Source organism: Pogona vitticeps, chromosome 4, assembly GCF_051106095.1.
Source record: "Pogona vitticeps strain Pit_001003342236 chromosome 4, PviZW2.1, whole genome shotgun sequence".
NCBI lineage: Eukaryota > Metazoa > Chordata > Lepidosauria > Squamata > Agamidae > Pogona > Pogona vitticeps.
The window spans coordinates 68,726,296-68,747,844 of NC_135786.1; the positions used below are offsets into that span (position 1 = coordinate 68,726,296).

Genomic DNA, 21,549 nt, shown 5'->3' on the forward strand with positions numbered 1-21,549 from the left:
GAAGCTCAACATAAAACAAACAAAAAACAAGATCATAGCCACTCGTCCCATCACCTCCTGGCACATAGAAGGGGAAGCTATGGAGGCAGTGACATATTTTACTTTCTTGGTCTCCGTGATCACTGCAGATGGTGACAGCAGCCACAAAATTAAAAGACGCCTGCTTCTTGGGAGGAAAGTGATGACAAATCTAGACAGTATCTTAAAAAACAGAGACATCACCTTGCCAGCAAAGGTCCGCATAGTCAAAGCTATGGTTTTTCCAGTAGTGTTGTAGGGAAGCGAGAGCTGGCCCATAAAGGCGGCTGGCCACCGAAGAATTGATGCTTTTGAATTGTGGTGCTGCAGAAGACTCTTGAGAGTCCCCTGGACTGCAAGGAGAACAAACCTATCCATTTTGAAGGAAATCAACCCTGAGTGCTCATTGGAAGGACAGATCCAGAAACTGAGGCTCCAATACTTTGGCCATCTCATAAGAAGAAGTAGGACCAGGAGCAGAAAGACTAGGATTCAGATTTTGGGAATAAACTGTGATACTCTTGCCTGCTTTGGGGATGAGAAATAGAGAAATGCAGTTGCTACACACTTCAGATTTCTGCTCTTCTCAGCAAACTGCAGAGCTAAATGCAGTTGAGATTAACAGTTTTGAGTCTCTCTCTCATACACACACTCCCCCCACATACACACACAGTCTCCATTTTGTATATACATTTAAACAAGCTTGATGAAGTTGCGCGTTCCTTCCCTCAACTGGATCTTTCCTTCCTTGAATCATTTCTTTTTTTTATGAGACACACAGACACACAAATTTTTTCCTAGGTTTTTAGCCACTTTTTAGTTTTGAGACACACACACACACACACACACACACACACACACACACAGACACACACACACAATTTTTCCTAAACTTTTAATTCCACAGCATTAACAGAGAACCCTTTGACAAGAAAAAAAAACAAGTTCCCAAAGATACACTCTGCTTTGATGAAACAAACTCAGGGTAACATTTATACCAGATAAAAGTGTACACACACACGCACATGCTCCCTCCATTTTATACATAAATTTAAACATCCTTGATGAAGTTGCACGTTCCTTCCCTCCTTAAACTGGAGCCTTTCCCTCCTGCTTGCAAAGTCACCTTCGGGCGGGCCAGAAGCAGTCATTTGACTCCTGGGGGCCAGCTGTAACCAATCAAGCAGGCTTATCTCCGATCTCTTAAAGAAGGAGTGCCGGAACCAAGGAAATTAGCAAGAAGAGGTGGCTGACGATGGTTTGAGATTTGGCGGTGGGGTGGGGTAGCGGTGGGGTAGTGCTCTGCTTGCTTGCCAAGGGAGATGTCTCCGTGTGCAACAGGCAGCACACGTGCCATAGGTTCGCCATCACTGTTCTAGCCTGATTGAGGGCCAAACTGCAAATGATTAAACAAGTATGCTTAACTGTGCCATTTTTATTTTGGGAAAAGCAGACACACAGCTCAGTCTGGAATGATCTTCTGATCTGGATTAGGCCTCTGAACTGTATTCTAGTGAAAAAAATTGCTCATTCTCTGTCAGTTTTTTATCATCAGGGACAAGTAGTAGTCACAGAGGAAGTAAGTGTTGTAGAAACCTGGTATATGGCCTTTCTCTGGATTAGAAGCATACTGTAGATTGGATCTGTGCAGGTGCTTTTCTCCAGAATACAAGTGGCCAAGGAAAACATGCTTGGTTAATTATGTGAACAACATTTTCATTTTGAACTTCATGTTAGAGAAGAAGAAAATATATTTACCTAACTAGGAAAAAACTGTCATCATGTATCTTTAGTGAATAATTTTTTAAATGTTTGAAACTGAAGGGCCTCTAGGAACATATTTGAAATATGCACCACCTTCATATTTTTCTTATGCTTGTACTTGAAACAAAGCTTTCTTGCCTCAGAATTTTTTTCTTTCCTTGGTGCAGGTGTATTAATTTCAAACCACCCAAGGAGACATGAATCTCAACAGTACATTTAAATCATGTTTTCCAGGAGAAATGGGAGCCTGTACAGACTTGGAAATGAATGAGTACAGTTTCTAGTGTAGATAAGAGCAGGTGTCACCAGTAACTCTAGTCAGAAAATAGCATCTTTTTCTTCATTGCTTCTTTGTATGTTGTTTTTTCTTTATGGTGGCTTGTGTGATAACTTCATAGTCTCCAAGGATAGATACTTTCTGCCTTTGATGAAATTGCTGAAGGCATATTACATAAAGACTTACAAAAGGACTGAATACAATTCAAGATAGCAGTAGTAAACTGGGATGAATCTATGCTTTATGTTCGGTACATTCCTTTATGATTCCCTATTATCTAATGCCCTCTAGATTTTATATGGCTAGACTGAAAGAGAGATTTTGCAGTTAAACTTTTGGATACCTTTCTACTGCAGTAGAAACCTGAATGAGTTGGGAGTGTTATTTAGGCTAATTAGAGGTTTTGGACCAAGCAGAGCCCTGCTGAGCTTCCATGCTCTGTGTTGTGATGGATGGAGAACCACTGTTGATATAGCAGTTTTGATTTACATGGTCAGCATGGATGCAACCTCATATTATACAGCAAAGGAAACTAACGGATATACCTACATGCTGGGAGGCCCTGCTGAGTCCAGTTGGTGTGGTCTTTTGAGGTATGTCACAATAGGGGGGACTACTGTTCCTCCCTTCTGTAACAGAGGAGCTCATAAAACGTGTGCACCCTGAAAGATTTTTACAACTCATACTCACCATCTCAGTTTTGAAACTGTCAGGGAAGAATGGAAGACAATATCAAGGTTTTTTCCAACAGCTTTAAGAAAAGCAAAATGTTAATTTTGCTTAGATAGCAAAACTATTGAAACTGCAAGTCATATTATAGTGCTAGAAAATCTAATGTGCAGTGTTTGCTTTATTTTTAGGATCAAGCAGAGCATGCCGATTCAACTCATCTGGCTGGCTGTGCAGTGTATATTATGGATAACCATTGGCTCACTCATTTCTTAATGCATGTATAGGAGAAAAAGGTAAGATATTGGAAAATGATACAATATACCTGGAAATTTAAATTAAGAGAGCAGTTTAGATTTATTAATTCAGAGAGTAGTTTTTAGATATATTTTTTCATAAACCTAAAGATTTACCCTTGAGAGTGTTCCTTACTGTGCAACAGGCCTACTCAAGTGTAAGCCTCATGGAGTTCCATGAAGATGATTCCAGGCACTGTAAATGTATAGGATTGCATCTTTACCAAAGATGGACATTTTTTTCTTTTGTACTGTGCAGTGCTTTTTAAAAAAACTGTGTTTGCTTTGTGTGGATGAGTGAGCAGATCATAGCTGCTATGCAGAACTATCCCAAGGAATTGCTAAATCTGTAGCAAGATTTGGCTCTTCTTTTCCTCAAAAGCAAATTGGCAAGATTAGTTCTCTGTGTAGGAAAGGAGCTTAGTTTTACTTGGCCTAGTGCTGTTGAATATTGTAAAAAATTCTTGAGAAGTACAGTGGTGCCTCACTTAGCGACGTTAATCCGTTCCAGGAAAAACATCGCTAAGTGATTTAATCGCTAAGTGATGTTAAAAAGCCCATAGGAACGTATTAAAACACATTTAATATGTTCCTATGGGCTTAAAAACTGACCTTATGTGAAGTTCCTCCATAGCGGTGGCCATTTTGGGTGCCTCTAAAGCGAGGCAAAACGTCGTCGTCGTGCATCCCTCCTAGCCAGCATGTCCTCAAAACAAAAGCAAAAAACCCTCCGGGAGGAAAACTGTAAGGAGTTGCATCTCTCCCGGAAGCATAGGCAGGGAAAAGAGAAGGCGGGCGGGGGCAGGCGAGAAACGTGAGTGGTGGTGGCAGCAGCGGGGAAGGGATTAGTTTGGCTTTGCAAGAGGCCAAGCGCAGGGCCTGGGCTGCCATGGCAAGCCCCCCTCTCCCTCCTTCCCTCCCAGCTTCCCACTGGCTGGACGAGCACGACACCGAAGGAAAGCGGAGGTGAAGCGAGCCGCCGAGTGTGGGACAGCCCGGGAGAGGCTGTGTAGCGAGGCGTTTGGGTGACTTTTTTTTTTCCCCGTCCAATTTCTGGTGGCAGTCCTTTCTCCCTCCTGCTCTTCTGTGCCTCCTGCCCTCTTTTTCTCATGGAAAAGTCCGTGCCTTCCTCTCGCCTGCCGAAACTTTTCTTTGGCAGCGGCGGTGGGCTTGCGTGAGGGGACGAGCCAGCTCCTGAGCCGCAGAGGGATGGGTTTCGGAGCCCAGCCAGGCAAGGGCACAAGGCGCAGGGAAGCCAAGCCGGACGGGCAGGCACAACGACGCGTGGAGGGCGACTGGGGGCAACCCCCGCCACCCGCCACCCCCTTCCCCCTTTGCTCCCTCGAGGTGGTGGCAGCGGCAGCAGCCAACTCTGCCCGAGGCGTGCCAACGAGTGAAGAACGAGGAGCTGCGGCGCCGGTGCCTGGGAGAGCCCGGAGGAGTGGAGAAAAAGGGCAAGGGGGAGCCTGCGAGCCCATCGCTTTCGGCCCGGGGTGGGCGATTGTCGAAGGGTCCTCTGCCGGTGGGAAGCCCTCTCTCGTGCTTTGGTTCCCCCCCTTCAAATCCTGGTGGTGTCTCTCGCTCGCTGTCATGTCTTTTGGTTGTGCGCGCCCGCCTGCAAAAGAGCTGCCAGCAGGGAATAATGTGGAACGTGTGGGTCCTGCTCGCTTTCGTCTTTACGGCCTCAGTCTCTGGGGAGACAGTAAGATGGTTAACTTTGTGGAGAGACGACGGCCATTTTGGAACCGCCGATCAGCTGTTTAAAAAAGTTCGCTTTGTCATGATCATTTCCCCACGATCATGGCAAAGCGAATTTTAGCCATAGGGGCCATCACTAAGCGATCGCTCCAGCGATGGCCAGAAGTCCATCGCTAAGCGATTTCATCGCTCAACGGAACGATCGCTAAGCGAGGCACCACTGTATTGGATCTCACAGATTGCTAATTTGAGAAGGTATAGTGTTTCCCATAATCTTTTTGTCAGTCATTAAAACTGTTTGGAAGTGAAAGTGAGATCAAAGTACAGTGGTGCCCCACATAGTGAGGTTAATCCGTTCTGGATTAACCTTCGCTATGGGGAAACATCGCTATACGGAATGGAAAAGCCCATTGGAACGCATTAAACTTCGTTTAATGCGTTCCAAATGGGCACAAAACTCACAGTTCTGCGATGTTTCCCCCATCCGGCCGCCATTTTTGTGCTCTCGGTAAGCGAGGGCAGGGCGCGAAAACGCTGCGCGCGGCCATTTCCGGTGTCCGGCGGCCATTTTGGAACCGCCAGACAGCTGATTGAAAAAAATCGCTAAGCGAAAATCGGTAAGTGAAATGCTTACCGATCGTCTCTAAGTGATTTTCGCCCATTGGAACCATCAGTTTGCCTTTGCATTAGCAATCCAAAAAACGGATCGCTATGCGAATTCGTCGTTATACGGTGCGCTCGTTAAGCGAGGCACCACTGTATAATAAGGTGCTTTTTTTAAAGTGGATTACAGCAAATTTGTTTTTCACTTTAGGATCAATTATTAAGTTTTCCATTAAGAATTATTTTACTTTCATATAAGAAAAAGTATGTACAGTGGTGCCTCGCACACGAGCGGCCCGTAGAGCGATGAATTCGCTCTACGGGGATGTTTTTTCGATCGCTAATGCGATCGCAGAGCGACGGCCCCAATGGGTGAAAATTGCAGAGTGAAGGTCAGTAAGCGGTTCGCTTACCGGCCTTCGCTTTGCGACCCGCCGATCAGCTGTTCCGCGGCTACAAAATGGCCGCCGGAAGCCCCAAAATGGCCGCGCGCAGCGTTTTCGCGCCCTCGTTAAGTGAGGGGAGGGCGCGAAAATGGCTGCCGGCCATAGGGAAGCATCGCTGAACGGCCCAATTGGAACACATTAAACCATGTTTAATGCGTTCCAATGGCTTTTCCTGCCCCGTTCAACGATGCTTTCACACAGCGAGGGTTAATCCGGAACGGATTAACCTTGCTGTGCGAGGCACCACTGTATCTTCTTCATTTGTAAGTTTACTGTCAAGAGTGGTGTTTTTTCCCTAGAAGATTGAGAATTTAAATCTAAGGCCATTTGCATTTGAAAATCCTTTGTGAAACCACCTGGATTATTTTTTTACATTCTGCATTCGCTACATCACTCAACATTCTCTCCTACAAATCTTTTAATTGATACGTTCACATACATTTATTTTACTATGTGCAATCTGTTCCAGTAAAAGATAATTAGAAAAACCAAGGTAATGGAAGTGTATTAAGGACTCGGTTTAATAACTAGTAAGGAAATTTTACAGTAAAGAAATTTCAGCAGCTGGCTTAGAGAGCTTGCCTGCTAACATAAAGGTTAGTTAAACCACTGGTTCTTAACCTTGGGTTACTCAGGAGTTTTGGACTGCAACTCCCAGAAGCCTTCACCAACAGCTGTCCTGACTGGGGTTTCTGGGAGTTGCAGTTCAAAAGCATCCGAGTAACAAAGGTTAAGAACCACTGAGTTAAACCTCCAGTATTCTTGAAGTTTGGCCCGCTAACTGAATTCAATTTAGTAGAAATTTAAATTATGATCCAACTTCCTCCTTCATCCTTCTTTCTCCCTTCTAAGTGTTCTGCATGATGTACAGGAGTCCCATAAAGTTGATATCCTCCTTTTCTGTTTATACTACAGTACAGTAATGTGCACTAGGAGCAGATTAGGTGAATTAATATCGTAATTTAGGGTAGAATAAGATGACTTGTAGAACTCTTATCTGTGCTTTTCAATTTACCACATCTATGTGTATTCTATATAGCAATGGCAGTACAGGACCTTAAATAGCATTGCTCTGTACTTAGCTCAAAAAGGACAGGATGGGTAATACTAGCTTGAATGCAATTACTTCTGTACACCACTCTAAGTCAAATGATACAAATTTCAATGGGAAATTGCCACTAGGTATGCAATTGCTGCTTATTGTTTCTCATCATACACTAAGTTACAAGGTTGCTACGCAGTGAGAAATACAAGTGTTGATTTTATAACTAGCAGCAATTTATTGCAAAGGTTTACGCTGTTTGACTTACCTCAGTTTACATAAGTAATAGGACTCTGGCCCTAGTGGAGTTTCCATGACTCCAGCTCTATAATTTTTAGTATGGTAGATGTTCTGTTCTATCATATCTTTTTTTTCTTTTCCAGCTGCAGGTAAAGTGTTCAGAAATTACATAATCAGTGGCCTGGAGTTGCATTGTAAAAACTTGCAGTGTTATCCACTAGAACTTTAAATACGGAGGAAAACCCAGATTAAAGAATGTGATCATTATTTCAGTCATTGTTATGTATGCCAGGAAGCTTTATTATATCATTTAGATCTGTAGTTTGTGGACTTTTAGTACAAACCAAAATGTAAATCATCCTTATTAGTTTACTACAATAGCATTTTGGGCTTTTTTTCTTTTCTTTTCTTCTTTTCATGTATTTGTTTGTTTGTTTGTCCTTAAAGGATTTTTACATTGTCTGTTAGAGAGGCAGGATTATGAGAAATATGAGTTGAATTCTATAAGAGGCAGCTGGCTCTACTGATTAACAATGGTGGCTTCCATTTGTAGTGAAGAATACATTAAGAAGGTTCACTTTGAGGACTACATATTAAAAGAAAACAGAGGAAAGAAGATTCCTTGATTAAACAAAGGTGCCATCTTAAATACATAGGAAGCAAACCTCATCGAAAATTATGGTACCTGTGTATAAAGAAGCATAGAATTGCACTATAAGTGTAGCTGTTTGCAAGCAATTGATGCTGCAAATGGGCAGTGGACAGTTAAAAATGTCTGCCATCTTCTATGAGTCACTAGAAAAAATGAATACATATATTAATGTCTTGAATACCTACGTGAAATAAACATTAAGAGCCAAATTTGGCTTGTTCCTTGCACTGCTTTAGGTTACTTTCTTGCAGTTTGAGATGTGAAATTAGGCAGATTCATTAGCTGAAGTCCTATCGGTATAACTATACTGCATAATCAGGATGACATTATCAGTTTTTGATAATAATATTTAATTTAATCTAACTGAAAGCTTCCTATGCTCCCTCCCTTCAGACTTCCTAAGGCTCCCTTTTAAGCTAGGAGAGGCTTTGGGTGCCTTGGAACAAGCAGATAAGTCTTTAATAGCCAAACATTACTGCCACTTATCCCAGTCTCATGTAATTACTAGAAAGGACTTGATCTTAGGAAAGCCGCTGTACCCACATTACATTTAAGCTACTGCCACTTTTTGTGCAAAGTGTTAATATTATTTTCTCTGTTAACTTATTAATGTTACCAAGTTAGGGTTAAAATACACTTTTAAAAATTGCTGATAGAGCCCATTGTCTCCAGTTTTTAAAATGAAATGTTTTGTTTCCTTTCAAATTCTTAATTGTGGGAGTGTCTTCTGAGTACAGTAGGAACCATCCAGCTATTTGAGTAAAAGTCCCAATGAAAGCATGGTTCAGATTTGCAAGATTTGTTGTGAAATGATTATATCTGATAATGAATTATACTTTAAGATAATTCCAGTTGTACCTTATCTAATGTCAGATTTTAATAGCTTTTAGGGAACTGCGAAACAACTTAATTCATCAGGAATCTTAATTAACCAAGATTAAGTCTCACTAGTTAGTTAATAGTATATATTTTGTTTCTAAGCTATTAATGATTTCCGTTGTGAGTCCACACTATATTTATTAATTTATCCTTATTTTGTGTTTTAATACTTTCCTTTGAATGGAGTTAGAGTATTTCCAGTTGTCCTACGAGTTATAGTATGATGTTCTTACCAAAAGTATTCAAATATAGATAGCAATCATATTTAATTTACTGTCCTTAATATCCTTTATCATTTCATATTTGAATCTTGTCAAAAAACATTACTTTCTGCAAAGACATCCCCTAGCAGTTCATTACTACAATCCATTCTGCAATCCTTCTGATTAGTCATGGGGGCTTCATATTTATATACAAATACAAAGCCTGCTGGCACAGGTGGCCGGCTTGATCATCACTCACTCCCAGGACCTGCCAGACTGCCTACTGTGCAGCATGTGGTGTGCGTGGTTGGCTTAATCCCCTTTTCTCCAGTTGCGGCAGTAGCCCAGCTGCCGCAGCCCTGCCTCCCTGCTTGCCCAGTCACACTGTGGCTGAGCAGGGAGACTCATCCTCTTGCCCCCTTGCTGGAGTGGCCAGGTGAGTAGGAAGGCGGGGCTGCGGCAGCCAGGCTACTGCCATGATTGGGGCAAAGGAGATGATGCCAACCACGTGTGCTGCATGCCATGCAGTAAGTGGTCTGGTGGGTTCTGAGTGTGGGTGGTAATATATGAATACGAAGCCCTCATGTTTACTTCTGATTTAAATTGTCATAAAAAGTAGCTAAATCATTTCAAACCATTTATTAAGTTGTTTTTCATTATTTTGATATGCTGGAAAATGTTCTCTTTTTTTACAGGAAATAGTTGAAATCCTGTTGCATTGTAAAGTAAGTTGCACTAGAGTAGGCCCATTGAACCAGTGGAATTGTGATAAGTCAGCTCCTCCATAAATTCCTTTGGTTGAAATGGGGCTGGTCTAGCTATGACTTTTTTTAGCATAGTAAGTTGCAACTACAGTAGGTCCATTTAAATTAATGGAATTTATGGAGGAGCGGACTTACCAAATCCCCACTGATTAATGGCCTACTTTAGTGCAATTTACTTCACAATGCAAATGGCTTTGATCCACTGTCAAACTGGCTTAATCTGAGGATTTGTAAATTCTTTAAATACTGTGTGAGGCTCTTGCAATCTTGCTGTAAGTTCATATTTGGTTGTTTACTTGGCAGGTTCAGAAAAGAAGCTAGGAAGTGTTTCCTGACAAATGGAGAACTACTTCCAGGCAGAGGCTTATAACCTTGATAAGGTTTTAGATGAATTTGAACAAAATGAAGGTGAGTAACATTTGTCAGAATTAGAGGTTTGAACTAATCTCTGCGTCTGTGACCCTTATTCTGTTTCAGTTTTCCCGCTACAGCAGACCTCTAGGTGGATTTTTTAATTGGAAAAGGATGCTGGAGAATTTTACATATTTTTATTAGGTAGGAACAATTAAAACAGTTTTTTTTTAATTTCAGGGATCACATAAACTGAATGTAGAATATTGTTAGAATTGCATTGATACATTAGCTGGAAAGGCATCATGGCCTAGCATAGGCCTAGCTCCACATTAGCTTCCTATTCATAAAGGTGGGTAGGGGGGATGTTTTGTACAACGTTTGACATGCTTTTAAAGATGGAGGGCTGAGGACCAAATTAGACTTATAATGTAATTGCGATGGTTATATGTGTCTTTTTTTAAAAAAATACTGAACAAGAAAGGAAACAGGATTGAGACTGCAGCATGCAGGAAGATGGAGTTAAGCCTTCTCTTGCCCACAGTGTTCTTCAGGCACCCCACCTCCCCCTGCTTTGTTTGTTTGGGAGAAAAACTACCATTAGCACAATTTTGTTCTACAGGCCGTAGTAGTTTCTCGGCCATCAGGACTCTGAAGCATATATGCTCTTTTGAACATATGGTATATTCTACAATACATTGGAAATCTCAGTGGAGTTGGAAAATATACACAACTGGCACAATTTTAAAAGATCTTCATAGATGAAGTTTCATTTTTTCTCGTTCTTTGTCTCAGAAATGTGACATTGTATCAAATGTAAAAAGCAATTTATTGCAATATTTCTGCAGTATGCCCAAGCTAGAGTAGATATATAAGAATCACCGTACTGTTGCAGTGATTTACATGGAGAGAATTACAGATAAAATAACTTGCTTCTTCAGTGTTGTTGTTTAGTCGAGTGCCTTGCAATTATATTAATCTCATTTACAATGTCATATTGTAATCTCTTTTATTATTCTAAAGGTTTTCATTATTTGTGTTGGTTTTTCTATTTTATTATTTTGTCTCTTGTATACTATCTTGTGTCTTTTTCTGGGAACGCAGCACATAAATCAATAATTTTTATGCTTATCACAGCTGTTTGAGGTTTGATTAAGTTGTGAGAGATGATGATTTGCCCAAGGCCACAAACATGCTTCATGATTAAAAAGAATGTTGAATCTATGTCTTCCGATCCTTAACTGACATTCTCTTCAGCTTGCTGAAGATGTACCGTCTCAAAATTGCATTGCATAACTTCAATGCTGTCAGATATACTTTGGCTTGTGTGTGTGCGCGCGCGTGTATGTGCGTGCGTGCGTGCATCCGTGTGTGCACACACAGAGTGTCTAAACTTTAGTCAAGATTTTAAAATTGTTTATGTCAAAAAGACGTTTATTTTGAACAAGTATTTTTGTTCCAGACTTCAGAGGCCTATTTACACTGTTAGATCTTAACCAGGGACCAAAATGCATGATGCAAGGAATATGTGGTTATAGTTTGTGGAATTTGTTATAATAGTAGTTGAGAAGGGTTTCCAGTCTAGTTAAGCATCCTGGCACAGGGAGAGGGAAATCTGCAATGGGCTGTTTCCCAGAGGAAATGTCTCTGCAACATTTTTGTTCATTTTGCTTATTTTGTATCCTCCTTGGAGAAATACTACCTCTACAGATCATTTTCACCAGGAAGATGCAATGACTATTTATTTTCTATATCTATTTTCTATATAATTTCTTTATCGTGTCACCACTACTAGTAACAATATTACATTTTTTTAAAACTGAAAACAAGCAATGTGAATGTGCAGGAAGTACTGTTCTGCCTTTAAAAATGGGAAGAGGAGTTTCCTTTAAATAAGTGTGCTGTCCTCACACAACTTGCTTACAAGTAGATTTCCATTTCTGAATGTGCATCTACTTGTAAGCAAGCACTCAACTTATTTAGAAGCAAAACAGCATTTTCAAGGGAAAAGAATGTTCTTCATGCTGCTATGCCTTTGCATGTTGGTGATAAAATTTATGGTGGGAGGAATAAACGGCAGACCAAAAAGGATGCAAACTACATAATTGCCTATTCTTGAATTAAATGAATCCACAGTTAGAACCTTCTGTAGCAATTCTTTACCCTGCCAAGCTCATAGTATTCGAAAATATGCATGTGCAGTGTTTTCCATGAAAAATTAGAAGCTAATTTGTCATTCAAAATCCCTTATGAATAAAAATCTACCAGCTGCCTAGAGTGGTTGTATAGAGTCTATACTATAGGCCAGATGGGCGGGGTACAAATCAAATAAATAAATAAATACCATTTTTGGTGTTGGTCTAGGAAGGCACCGTGATGTTGAAATAAGAAGTGAATGTTGGCAGTGTAAAGACATATGGTAATATAATGTATTTCTGCTGGTGGTAAATAACTTTTAATTAAATATTGCTTTGTTACTGGTTTTAGACATATATTTCTCTTGCAAGATGTTGATGAACTTGAGTTTTTTCAACAAACAAGTTAGATGTGCTGAAATTATTTGATACTGATTTATTTCATTATTTGCTTTAGATGAGGCCGTTTCACCTACATTGTTGGATGCAAAGTGGAATCAAATCCTAGATCCTCCTTCTCATCGCCTGTCTTTTAACCCAGCTCTGGCCAATGTGAATGAATCCACAGCTCCTAATGAATGTCCACAGAAATTAAAATCATTCTCCCTCTCTCATTTAACCACTGGATCTATAGGAGGAGGAGACTGTTGTTCCAATGGAAACAATATTAATGTGAGCCAAGAAAGGCCAAACATGTGGATTGATGATCAGGCAACAACAGATGATCAGCTAATTAACATAAATGGTAATCAGAGTGCTCAATGTAGCGTTGTGGATGAAGAAGAAAGAAAATGTGGCAATATAGATTGTTTACCAGGAGAAAAGAATGTTTTAGTAGTAGCAGTCATGCATAATTGTGACAAAAAAACATTGCGAAGTGATTTATTGGATTGTAAAAGCCACAGCAATCCCTCCATAATGGATTCCATTAGCTTTACACTGGATAATGAAAATCAACATACTGATCACCTTGATGTTACTGTAAATGGGTCCACAGAAAAAGATACAGATACTGAAAAAGAAGCAGCAGAAACAGATAGACTGGATGCAGAAGAGTCTTTAAACCATTGTGTTACTGCTGCTTCTGATTGCCCATCCAGTGGATATTTGTCTTCTCTGTTAAAGGAGAATGATAGTACAAATAAAGACTCTGAGTTCTCAGAAACTGCATCACCAGGGATGAATGTAGTTTCCTTGCAGAAGCCACTTGACCCCAGCATTCTAATGCAAGAAAAATGTGCATCAGGTGAGGGATTTGCTATTAATACTGTTGCTCAGACAACAGAACTAGATATTAGAAACTGTTCACCTTGTTCACAGAGTGGTGGTTTGTCCATAGAAGTGGAACAAACAGACCAGCAGTTTCAATCAGGGATATCTGAGTACTCTGCAAATTGTGAGATGAACACATTTGGAAGAAGCAATCACTGTGATCATTCTGGTGGACGTTTGGACTCTCAGGAGGTTAGTGATGTTGAAAATCAAGCTGACAAATCTGAAAAAGATCTTTGTACAACTGAATTGCTCAACAGTGCAGTTTGTTTATCAGAAACTCAGGAGATGATAAATGGCGAACTGGTTAAACAAAATGAGATGAGTAATAAGCAAACACATGAGGAGAATGAAGCATTGGTGCATCCAACAAAGCATGAGGAAGCACACAGCAGTATTGGTGAGAGCCCTGATGCCATTACAGAAGTAGGTCTTGACTCAAAGATGAAATCTATAGATGAGCTTGAAGATTCCAGTACCACTGATGGCATGAGTACATCAGCATTGAGAGGTCTGCCCAATTGTGATTCCTATGGAATACAGAACCCAATTTTTGCTCATATTCCAAAGACTTTACCCTCTAAGGAAGACTCTGTGACTGAGGAAAAGGAAATAGAGGAGAGCAAATCAGAATGCTACAGTAGCATTTATGAACAAAGAGGAAATGAAGCCACAGATAGAAGTGGACTCATTGTGAATTGCACTGGTGACCAAACGAAAAAGAAATATTTAAATAATCTTTGCAGTCAGGTACCATCTGTACCAGGTCAAGCATCACCAAAACCTGCAGCGAATCTGCAACCTCTCAGTGTTCCATTTGGTGGTGCCAGGCCCAAACAGCCTACAAATCTTAAACTACAAATTCCAAAGCCATTATTGGACCATTTACAAAATGACTTGGTTCCCCCAAACTGTGGAGGTAACAGTAAAAATAAAAATGATATGTCTGGAAAATCAAAAATAGCAGAAAACCTGGGAGCAAATGTGTTTTCTGATGAAACGTCACTGAATGCCTCTGTTGTGGATATTGTTGGTGAACACTCAGACGAATATGAGTCTGGGGTTTCTGGTAGTTTGTGCCTTGCAGCGGCTTCAGATAGTCCAGACAACGACCTTGGAGCTGGCCAGTTTGGAGTTCCAGCGAAAAAGCCATTTACTACTTTGGGTGAAGTGGCTCCAGTTTGGGTTCCAGATTCTCAAGCACCAAACTGCATGAAATGTGAAGCCAGGTTTACATTTACCAAACGACGGCATCATTGCAGAGCCTGTGGAAAGGTAAGTTTATATTTAATGGTAGATTCTTTTAAATGATGGTAGTGATAACTGCCCAGGACTAAAATATTTAGGCTGGCTCTTTCTTGTTTTCAAAACTTTTTTTATGATTTTGAAGTTATTTTCACTAAAACATGTCCAGATCTTATTTATTATATTTTAATTATTACTAAGAATAGTTGGTGACTATTAAATCACACTCTAGACCAGCCATTCTCAACAGGGGCGATATGGCACTCTTGAAGGAGGACACAGACTGGAAACAATTCTTCACACACTACCTCATAAGGTTTGTTACAGAGTTATACAATCCTGATTTGACCTATATTTCTTTCATACTGTGTTTATGGCTGTGGCCAACAAAAAAAAAGTTGAGAATGGCTGTTCTAGACTTCATCGCTAGATGAATGGGTTCAGTGAGGTTTTTGGTGCCTCAAGACGATTATTCCTATGGCCCTGCTTCGCAAGACGGCTGTTGCCATTCAGAGGCTAGCTGAGCACCATTTTTGAAAATCCCACCCCTTTCCCCTGCCTTCAGCAAGCCTCCGAATGGAAAAAGGAAAAAAAAAAGGAAAGCCTTTTTATGTTCAGAGCCTTACCGAAGGCAGGGGGAAAGGGTGCGATCTTCAAAAATTGTGATGGGCTAGCTTCTGCAAGCGCCCATCGTCGTGTGGAGGAGTCCTCGGATGGTGCAGGGAAAGCCTCTGAAGGGCTCTGAAGCCAGTGCGTGCGGTTGCAGGGGATCTCCGCCAGTGCTCCAATGGTGCAACCATGTGTGCCAGCTTCGGAGCCCTTCGGAGGCTTTCCCTGCACCATCCAAGGACTCCTCCACGCGGCGATGGGCGCTTGCAGAGGCTAGCCCAGCACGATTTTTGAAGTTCCTACCCTTTCCCCCTGCCTTCAGCAAGCCTAGGAACGTAAAAAGGCTTTCTTTTTCTTTGCTTTTTATGTTCTGAGGCTTGCCGAAGGCAGGGGGAAAGGGCGGGAACCTCAAGTGCTTGGCAAGCCTCTGCAAGCGCCCATCGCTGAATGGAGGGAGCCCCGCGAGTCCTGGGATGGTGCAAGGGAAGCCCCGGGTGACCCCCAAAGCCAGCGACCACAGCGGGGGGACCCCCCCGCCAGCCCTCCGATGGTGCTTCCCCAGCTCCCTACCTGGTAAGTGACTTTTTAACTTCCTCCCCCCATAGAAATGCATTAATTTCAATGCATTCCTATGGGAAAATGCATTTCGCAAGACAAATTTTTTGCAAGACAGCATTGACTGCAGAACAAATTAAATTCGTCTTGCGAGGCACCACTGTACCCATAACCTGACATAGATCATTGTATATGATATCTTACTTAAGTTTTATAGATTCATAAAAGGAATGTTCATATAGTACTGAGGTTTGTTCCTGGAATACTTAAGATTTGTTTTTGTTTTATATAGCATTTTTAGCTGTATAATTGTTTCTCTACCCATCAAACTGGAAGGCATATAAAGCAGACCAACTGGGTTCTGTTTTTAGATCAAAGTTTAAAATGAGTTTTTAGTAAGTGCAGTTTTTTATTCTGTTCATGACAGCAGGCACAATGCTGTTTTCTGTTGAACATGACAAGCATCATGCCTTCCTTTTAACTTGGAAGCTGCAGTGGTAAATACGTATTGCCAGCCCTCTAGGTCCAAGGTTGGGAGAAAGCTAATTTTTTGATGGCTTTATAGCCAAGGCATCTAAATATCCATGACACATCGCGCCAAATTCACAACAGTGCCCTCATTACTGGAGCAGGAGGTCATGTAGGGTTGAATTGCTTGTCCCCCTAAAAGGGCATGAAATAGATTCATGCATTCGCACTTACAAGTGCATGCTTCTTACCTGGCCCTTCCATTCAGAGAATTGAGAAGTTTCTCCCTCCTTGACATCTGTAGGTCATATTGGCAGTAGCGCTCCCTGTACAGTGTGTGCCTCAGGAGAATCAGGATGGGCATGACAGTCAAGATTTAGGGGTGAGACTGTGATTTGGCTTGGAAATTGAAGAACTTTGACCTACATATTTACTTGTGGTCTTGTATATTTGGGGTATCAGTATGATAAAACGTATTCCTTGAAAACATGAGCATAATGTAGAGATACTGTATTGTGATATCCAAAAGACATGATGTGGGTTGTGGTTGAAGACGCGTTTGTGTAAGTGTTCCATGCATTCCCTATTATGTTTAAATATACCTGCCATGTATTGTAGAGTGCCTTATTATTTTATGGATTTGTCATGCCAACAGTGCAAATACGTTCATAGAAATTGTATTATCAAAGGCATTCACAACCAGGATCTGATGGTTGTTGTGGGTTTTTTGGGTTCTTTGGCCGTGTTCTGTAGGTTGTTCTTCCTGACGTTTCATCAGTCTCTGTGGCTGGCATCTTCAGAGGACTGGAGTAGGAACTCTGTCCATGCTCTGTTGCTGTTTTTTTTTGCACAAAAAGACCAGCTAACAACACCCATCAATCACAGTGACAGATAATCTCCCCCCCCTTATCACAACAAAAAACATGCTAATCACTCTATCTCTTGAAAAAAGACAAAAGCTGTTCCTACAGCTATAAATACTCAATTATCCAACAAACAGCAACAGAGAATGGACAGAGTTGCTACTCCAGTCCTCTGAAGATGCCGGTCACAGAGACTGGCGAAACATCAGGAAGAACAACCTTCAGAACACGGCCAAAGAAACTGAAAAACCCACAACAACCATTCATAGAAATTGTTTGCATATACAAATTAGTTATTGCCTACCTGCATGTATACAACTGTAATTCATTTATCATTTTAGTGGAAAGATTTTTTTAAGGCTGTTATGTTCAGCTGTTTGGAATGAACACAAACATGATGCAGGGACTAGGCAAATGGCTACTTTTTGCGCCTGACTCATAGCCTGGCGTGAAATTAAGTTTTCAACTAAAAGCAAATTAGGTTTCCAACTAAAAGCATGTCAGAGTTTGGTGAAAATATGAGACATCAGTTACATTTGTGTATATATTTTTCTGGAGATTGAATAGAAGCTTGCATTTTTACATGTGCACAAATACAGAATCAAGTGAAAATAAACAGAACAGGTGTTCTAGTTTTCTGCTCTCTCCTCCCAACAGTCACTTATCATTATCAGGGAGCATGTTAAGTTTTTGCTGGGTGGTTTTGGGGATTCTGCTCTTTCAAGTTTTTTTTTCACAAAACAATTTTTACTTCCACACATCTTGGTATTCCTCCATGTCTGCTGATACTTCTTTCCTCTGGTGGTTGATGTTGTTTACAGCAACTGTGTTTAGAGAATTGAATTGCAGTTAAATATATGATAATATGATAGCTTGGTGCCTTATAAAAATGCAGACTTCAATATTGTTTTCATTTAAGAAAAAACAAGATGAATTAAATCATTAGAATAGATTATTACACCACAGCTTGGTATAGTAACAGTTGCAGAGATGCATCTGAGTAGGAACCTCTGCCTTAATGTTGTATACTGATCCACATATTGATATGGGTAGTGAATATGGGTAGCGAATATATGGTGTGCCCCTTACAGATGTTTGTCTTACAGGAATTCTCCTGTAATCAGCACTAAAATTATGGTCAGCAAATTGTAGTTTTCAACACATACAGTTTAATAGATTAAAGAAATAATAGATTAAAACAAATTCGAAGTGAAGCATTTCTGTGTAAGAGATCAGCACCAATCATTTGAATGAGTCATCAGGCTTTTAACAGAAGGGATGTAACAATTTAATTTGGAGCAACTGTTTTTAGACACAGTTAATCAGTGCCATTGCCTGTTTCAGTTCTTTTTTCTGTTGATATCTGGTTGGAGCTGCACACCTCTTGATGATTAAAAGACAAGCTGCAGATTATATGATTTGTAGAACTAACATGGGGGAAATAGACAAATATAGGGAGGAGTCCAAACAAAGCGTAGTAAAATTGGTGAAGGCCAATCAATAGTTGCAAAACACTTGTTCCAGCAGTAAGGGATATGCACTGTGTTACAAAGCTGTCTGTAAATTTCTTTGATAACTGTCAGCTTTGTGTGGGAAACCCAAAACAGACCACCATAAAATCAAGGACAATATTGATAGTAGAGCCTCTAATAACACTAAGACATTAGCTAGTATCTTATACTGATAGGATAAGAAATGAAAATGCCTGATCGGTAGGGAGGCAGTGGGGAGTGGAGGTTGAAGAGAGTTATACATAAGATTGATTGTGCCAAGTGTAGTCTGTTTTAAGTAGAGAAGACTGCAAAACCTCTGTTCATGAGGTACAGGGAACATCTAGCAGAAACGTACTATAATGAAATATGATCCCTGTAGGTAAGGGGAAAGCATGCTGATACATTGACACAGTTGAAGATTTCTGAGCCATTGAGCCAAATCTTCATGGAAGGCAGATCAAGGAGGAGTAGGGATCAGTTGCGTCAAACCAGATGTTAATATAAAGGAGGAACTAAAACAGGCAATGATGTTTATTTACAGAATTCAAAAAAGGCATGTCCTCCAAATTAAATTGTATGCCTCTTGTTATGCACCTGATAGTTTATTTCATTCTTGGTAACTGAAGCTGACATCTTATAAAAATGTTTCACTTTGGATTTGTTTAAACACACCACATTTTATGTGTATTTGCTGCTCGTAGTTTTATTGTTGAAGATTGGAGATGTGGCACATTGCATCACTAGTGTATCATGTTACACCTATATTGCCTTGCTCACAGTTCATCTCGGTTAGGTAGCCAGTTTGTTATTAACATTTTACCTTGTTTGGATGAGCATTACTATACTTAGTAGGTGAGACTGATTTGAGGCCCAGACATTACCATGTCCTCTTTACTCATTGAGAAAGTAATGTAAGAATGGGTTGTTCTTTGTCCAGGGTCATTCTAAATAGGAACTGAAAGATTGGTATAAATTTCAAGTTCAGAAAGAATCTATGCAGAGATGAACGTAACATTGGAACTTGAATTTTTCTTACTCTGTGTGACAGTGAAGAGAAAAACTCTGTGGGTGCAAAGACCACTACAGCCTTTATGCACAATTTGACCAGGATGGATAAAAATCAATGATTTAAAACAGCTGTGTTTTTAAAAAAATTAAATCATGATCAATTTGATTTAAATGAAACCCACCCTGTATTTGACACATATTTTTGTACATGGGAGTGCAAGAGGATATCTGGGCTCATTAATATTGCCATTCCAGCCTACTGCTAACTGATGCTAACTGACATCCAGTAATGATGCCTCAGCTAGTGCAGATATATCATAAAATAATTTAGGTACTACTAATTTTATATTTACACGAAAATAAAAAGCATCTTTAGGAGTAACAGATTTATTATAGTATGGGATTTTCCATGAAAATTCACACTTTAATACACCATCAAGGAAAATAAACTCTAAAACTAGCATCTCTCTTTGTTTGTATATAATTAGAATTATTTTTCATGCTGTACTGTGTTTCAGTGAGTTGATAAGTTTAGTTCAAAAGATAATAGATACTGCTTTTTAGTTGGCTGTGTTTTGTTAAGAGATCTTTTTCTCAAGCACGATGCTAAGCTTCATATTAAAATGTGAAAGGGAAAAATAAGGACGTCATTCAAAAATCAAACATTACAATTTGTGCAGTACAAGTGCTTAGTTAATGTATTTTCATTATTATAAAATGAGCCCTAAATTCCTACTTTCAGACTTCTAAAGCGCTATCTTGGATGGATTTTTGCTATTTGGGTTTTTTTATAATGCACATTTAGGGTTGGTTGCTGTGACACTGTAAATTCAAAAGCAACTCAGTAGTAGTAAACATCAAAGCACATATTCAAAACCTGGGCACAGCTTTTATGATTTTTTAAAATGATATGTGGAAGTTGCCAGGATCATAGAGTTTGTAAGGTTTTTATATTCTGCACCTTATGATCAGTTGTATTTGGCTTATTTTACATTTTCAGTGCAATTAGATAATGGCCAGATTTTGTTAGTGAAAATCCCTAACATGTGAAAACTGTCCCAAGGGAAGCCTTTAATGCCTGAAATGATTAATGGGTACCAAATGCTCCCCCCCATCCTGAGAACCCCAAAAACTTTCCAAGTTTGAAAAAGGATCCCCAGGGAGCATCAGAATCTGATTGAGGGAAAATAGGAAACATTTATTTAAACATCGAAGTCTGTAGCTGATGACATCATTAACCTTACATTTACAGAGCTGGAGAAAATGCAGTTCTTCTGGAATAGTAGCTTATTGTTCAGTGCAAATCAATATACATACCTAGAATGACCAAGACCTCTAATTCATTAAAGTCTGAAATCCCTATAATCAGAGCTCATCCACTCACTCGTCTGTGATGAGTGAAAAATGCTGCGGGACAAGTCACAGCTCCCTCCCTGCCTCCTTCCCCTCCGACACACTCTCTCTCTCTTTCAGTCCTCCCCTCCCCCGTCCGATTGCAAAAGGAAAACTGCTCTCTTCTCGCAAGAAGAGAGTTTGAGCGCCCCATAGAGATATAGCTCTGCAGGAGAATGTAGAGTAGTCCCATGCTGGAGAATATGGAGATTCCCTGCTCCCAATTTCAACCGAACAGGACACATCCTGGGGTGGAAGGGAACCGTGGCTCCTTAAGAGGCTGGGTGCTTTTGCTTTCAGTTTTATTTTTGCTGGAGACATTCAAAAGAAAGGCATTCAAAATACAAGTTTTTTGTCCCCACAGACACACAGGTAATAAGGCAACCCAGATGGGCGGGGTATCAATCAATCAATCAATCAATCAATCAATCAATCAATCAATCAATCAATCAATCAATCAATCAATCAATCAATCAATCAATCAATCAATCAAATAAATAAATAAATAAATAAATAAATAAATAAATAAATAAATAAATAAATAAATAAATAAATAAATAAATAAATAAATAAATAACCCAAGTCTGAGGGTATAAATCAATGATTC

The 21,549-nt window shown here is 40.1% G+C and overlaps 1 protein-coding gene across 4 annotated transcripts in view; it reads left to right on the plus strand.

Annotated features, from left to right (window-relative positions):
- ZFYVE9 (zinc finger FYVE-type containing 9) overlaps positions 1–21,549 on the plus strand; it is a 68,640-nt gene that overhangs the window by 19,598 nt on the left and 27,493 nt on the right. For 2 of the 4 annotated variants that reach the window (XM_020788115.3, XM_072997621.2), the window contains exons 2-4: positions 2,920–3,024; positions 9,855–9,959; positions 12,495–14,584. In XM_020788115.3, coding sequence (XP_020643774.2) covers positions 9,890–9,959; positions 12,495–14,584 — 2,160 coding nt within the window. In that variant the 5' untranslated portion in view covers positions 2,920–3,024; positions 9,855–9,889. The other 2 variants (XM_078392885.1, XM_072997622.2) reach the window with 2 other exon arrangements.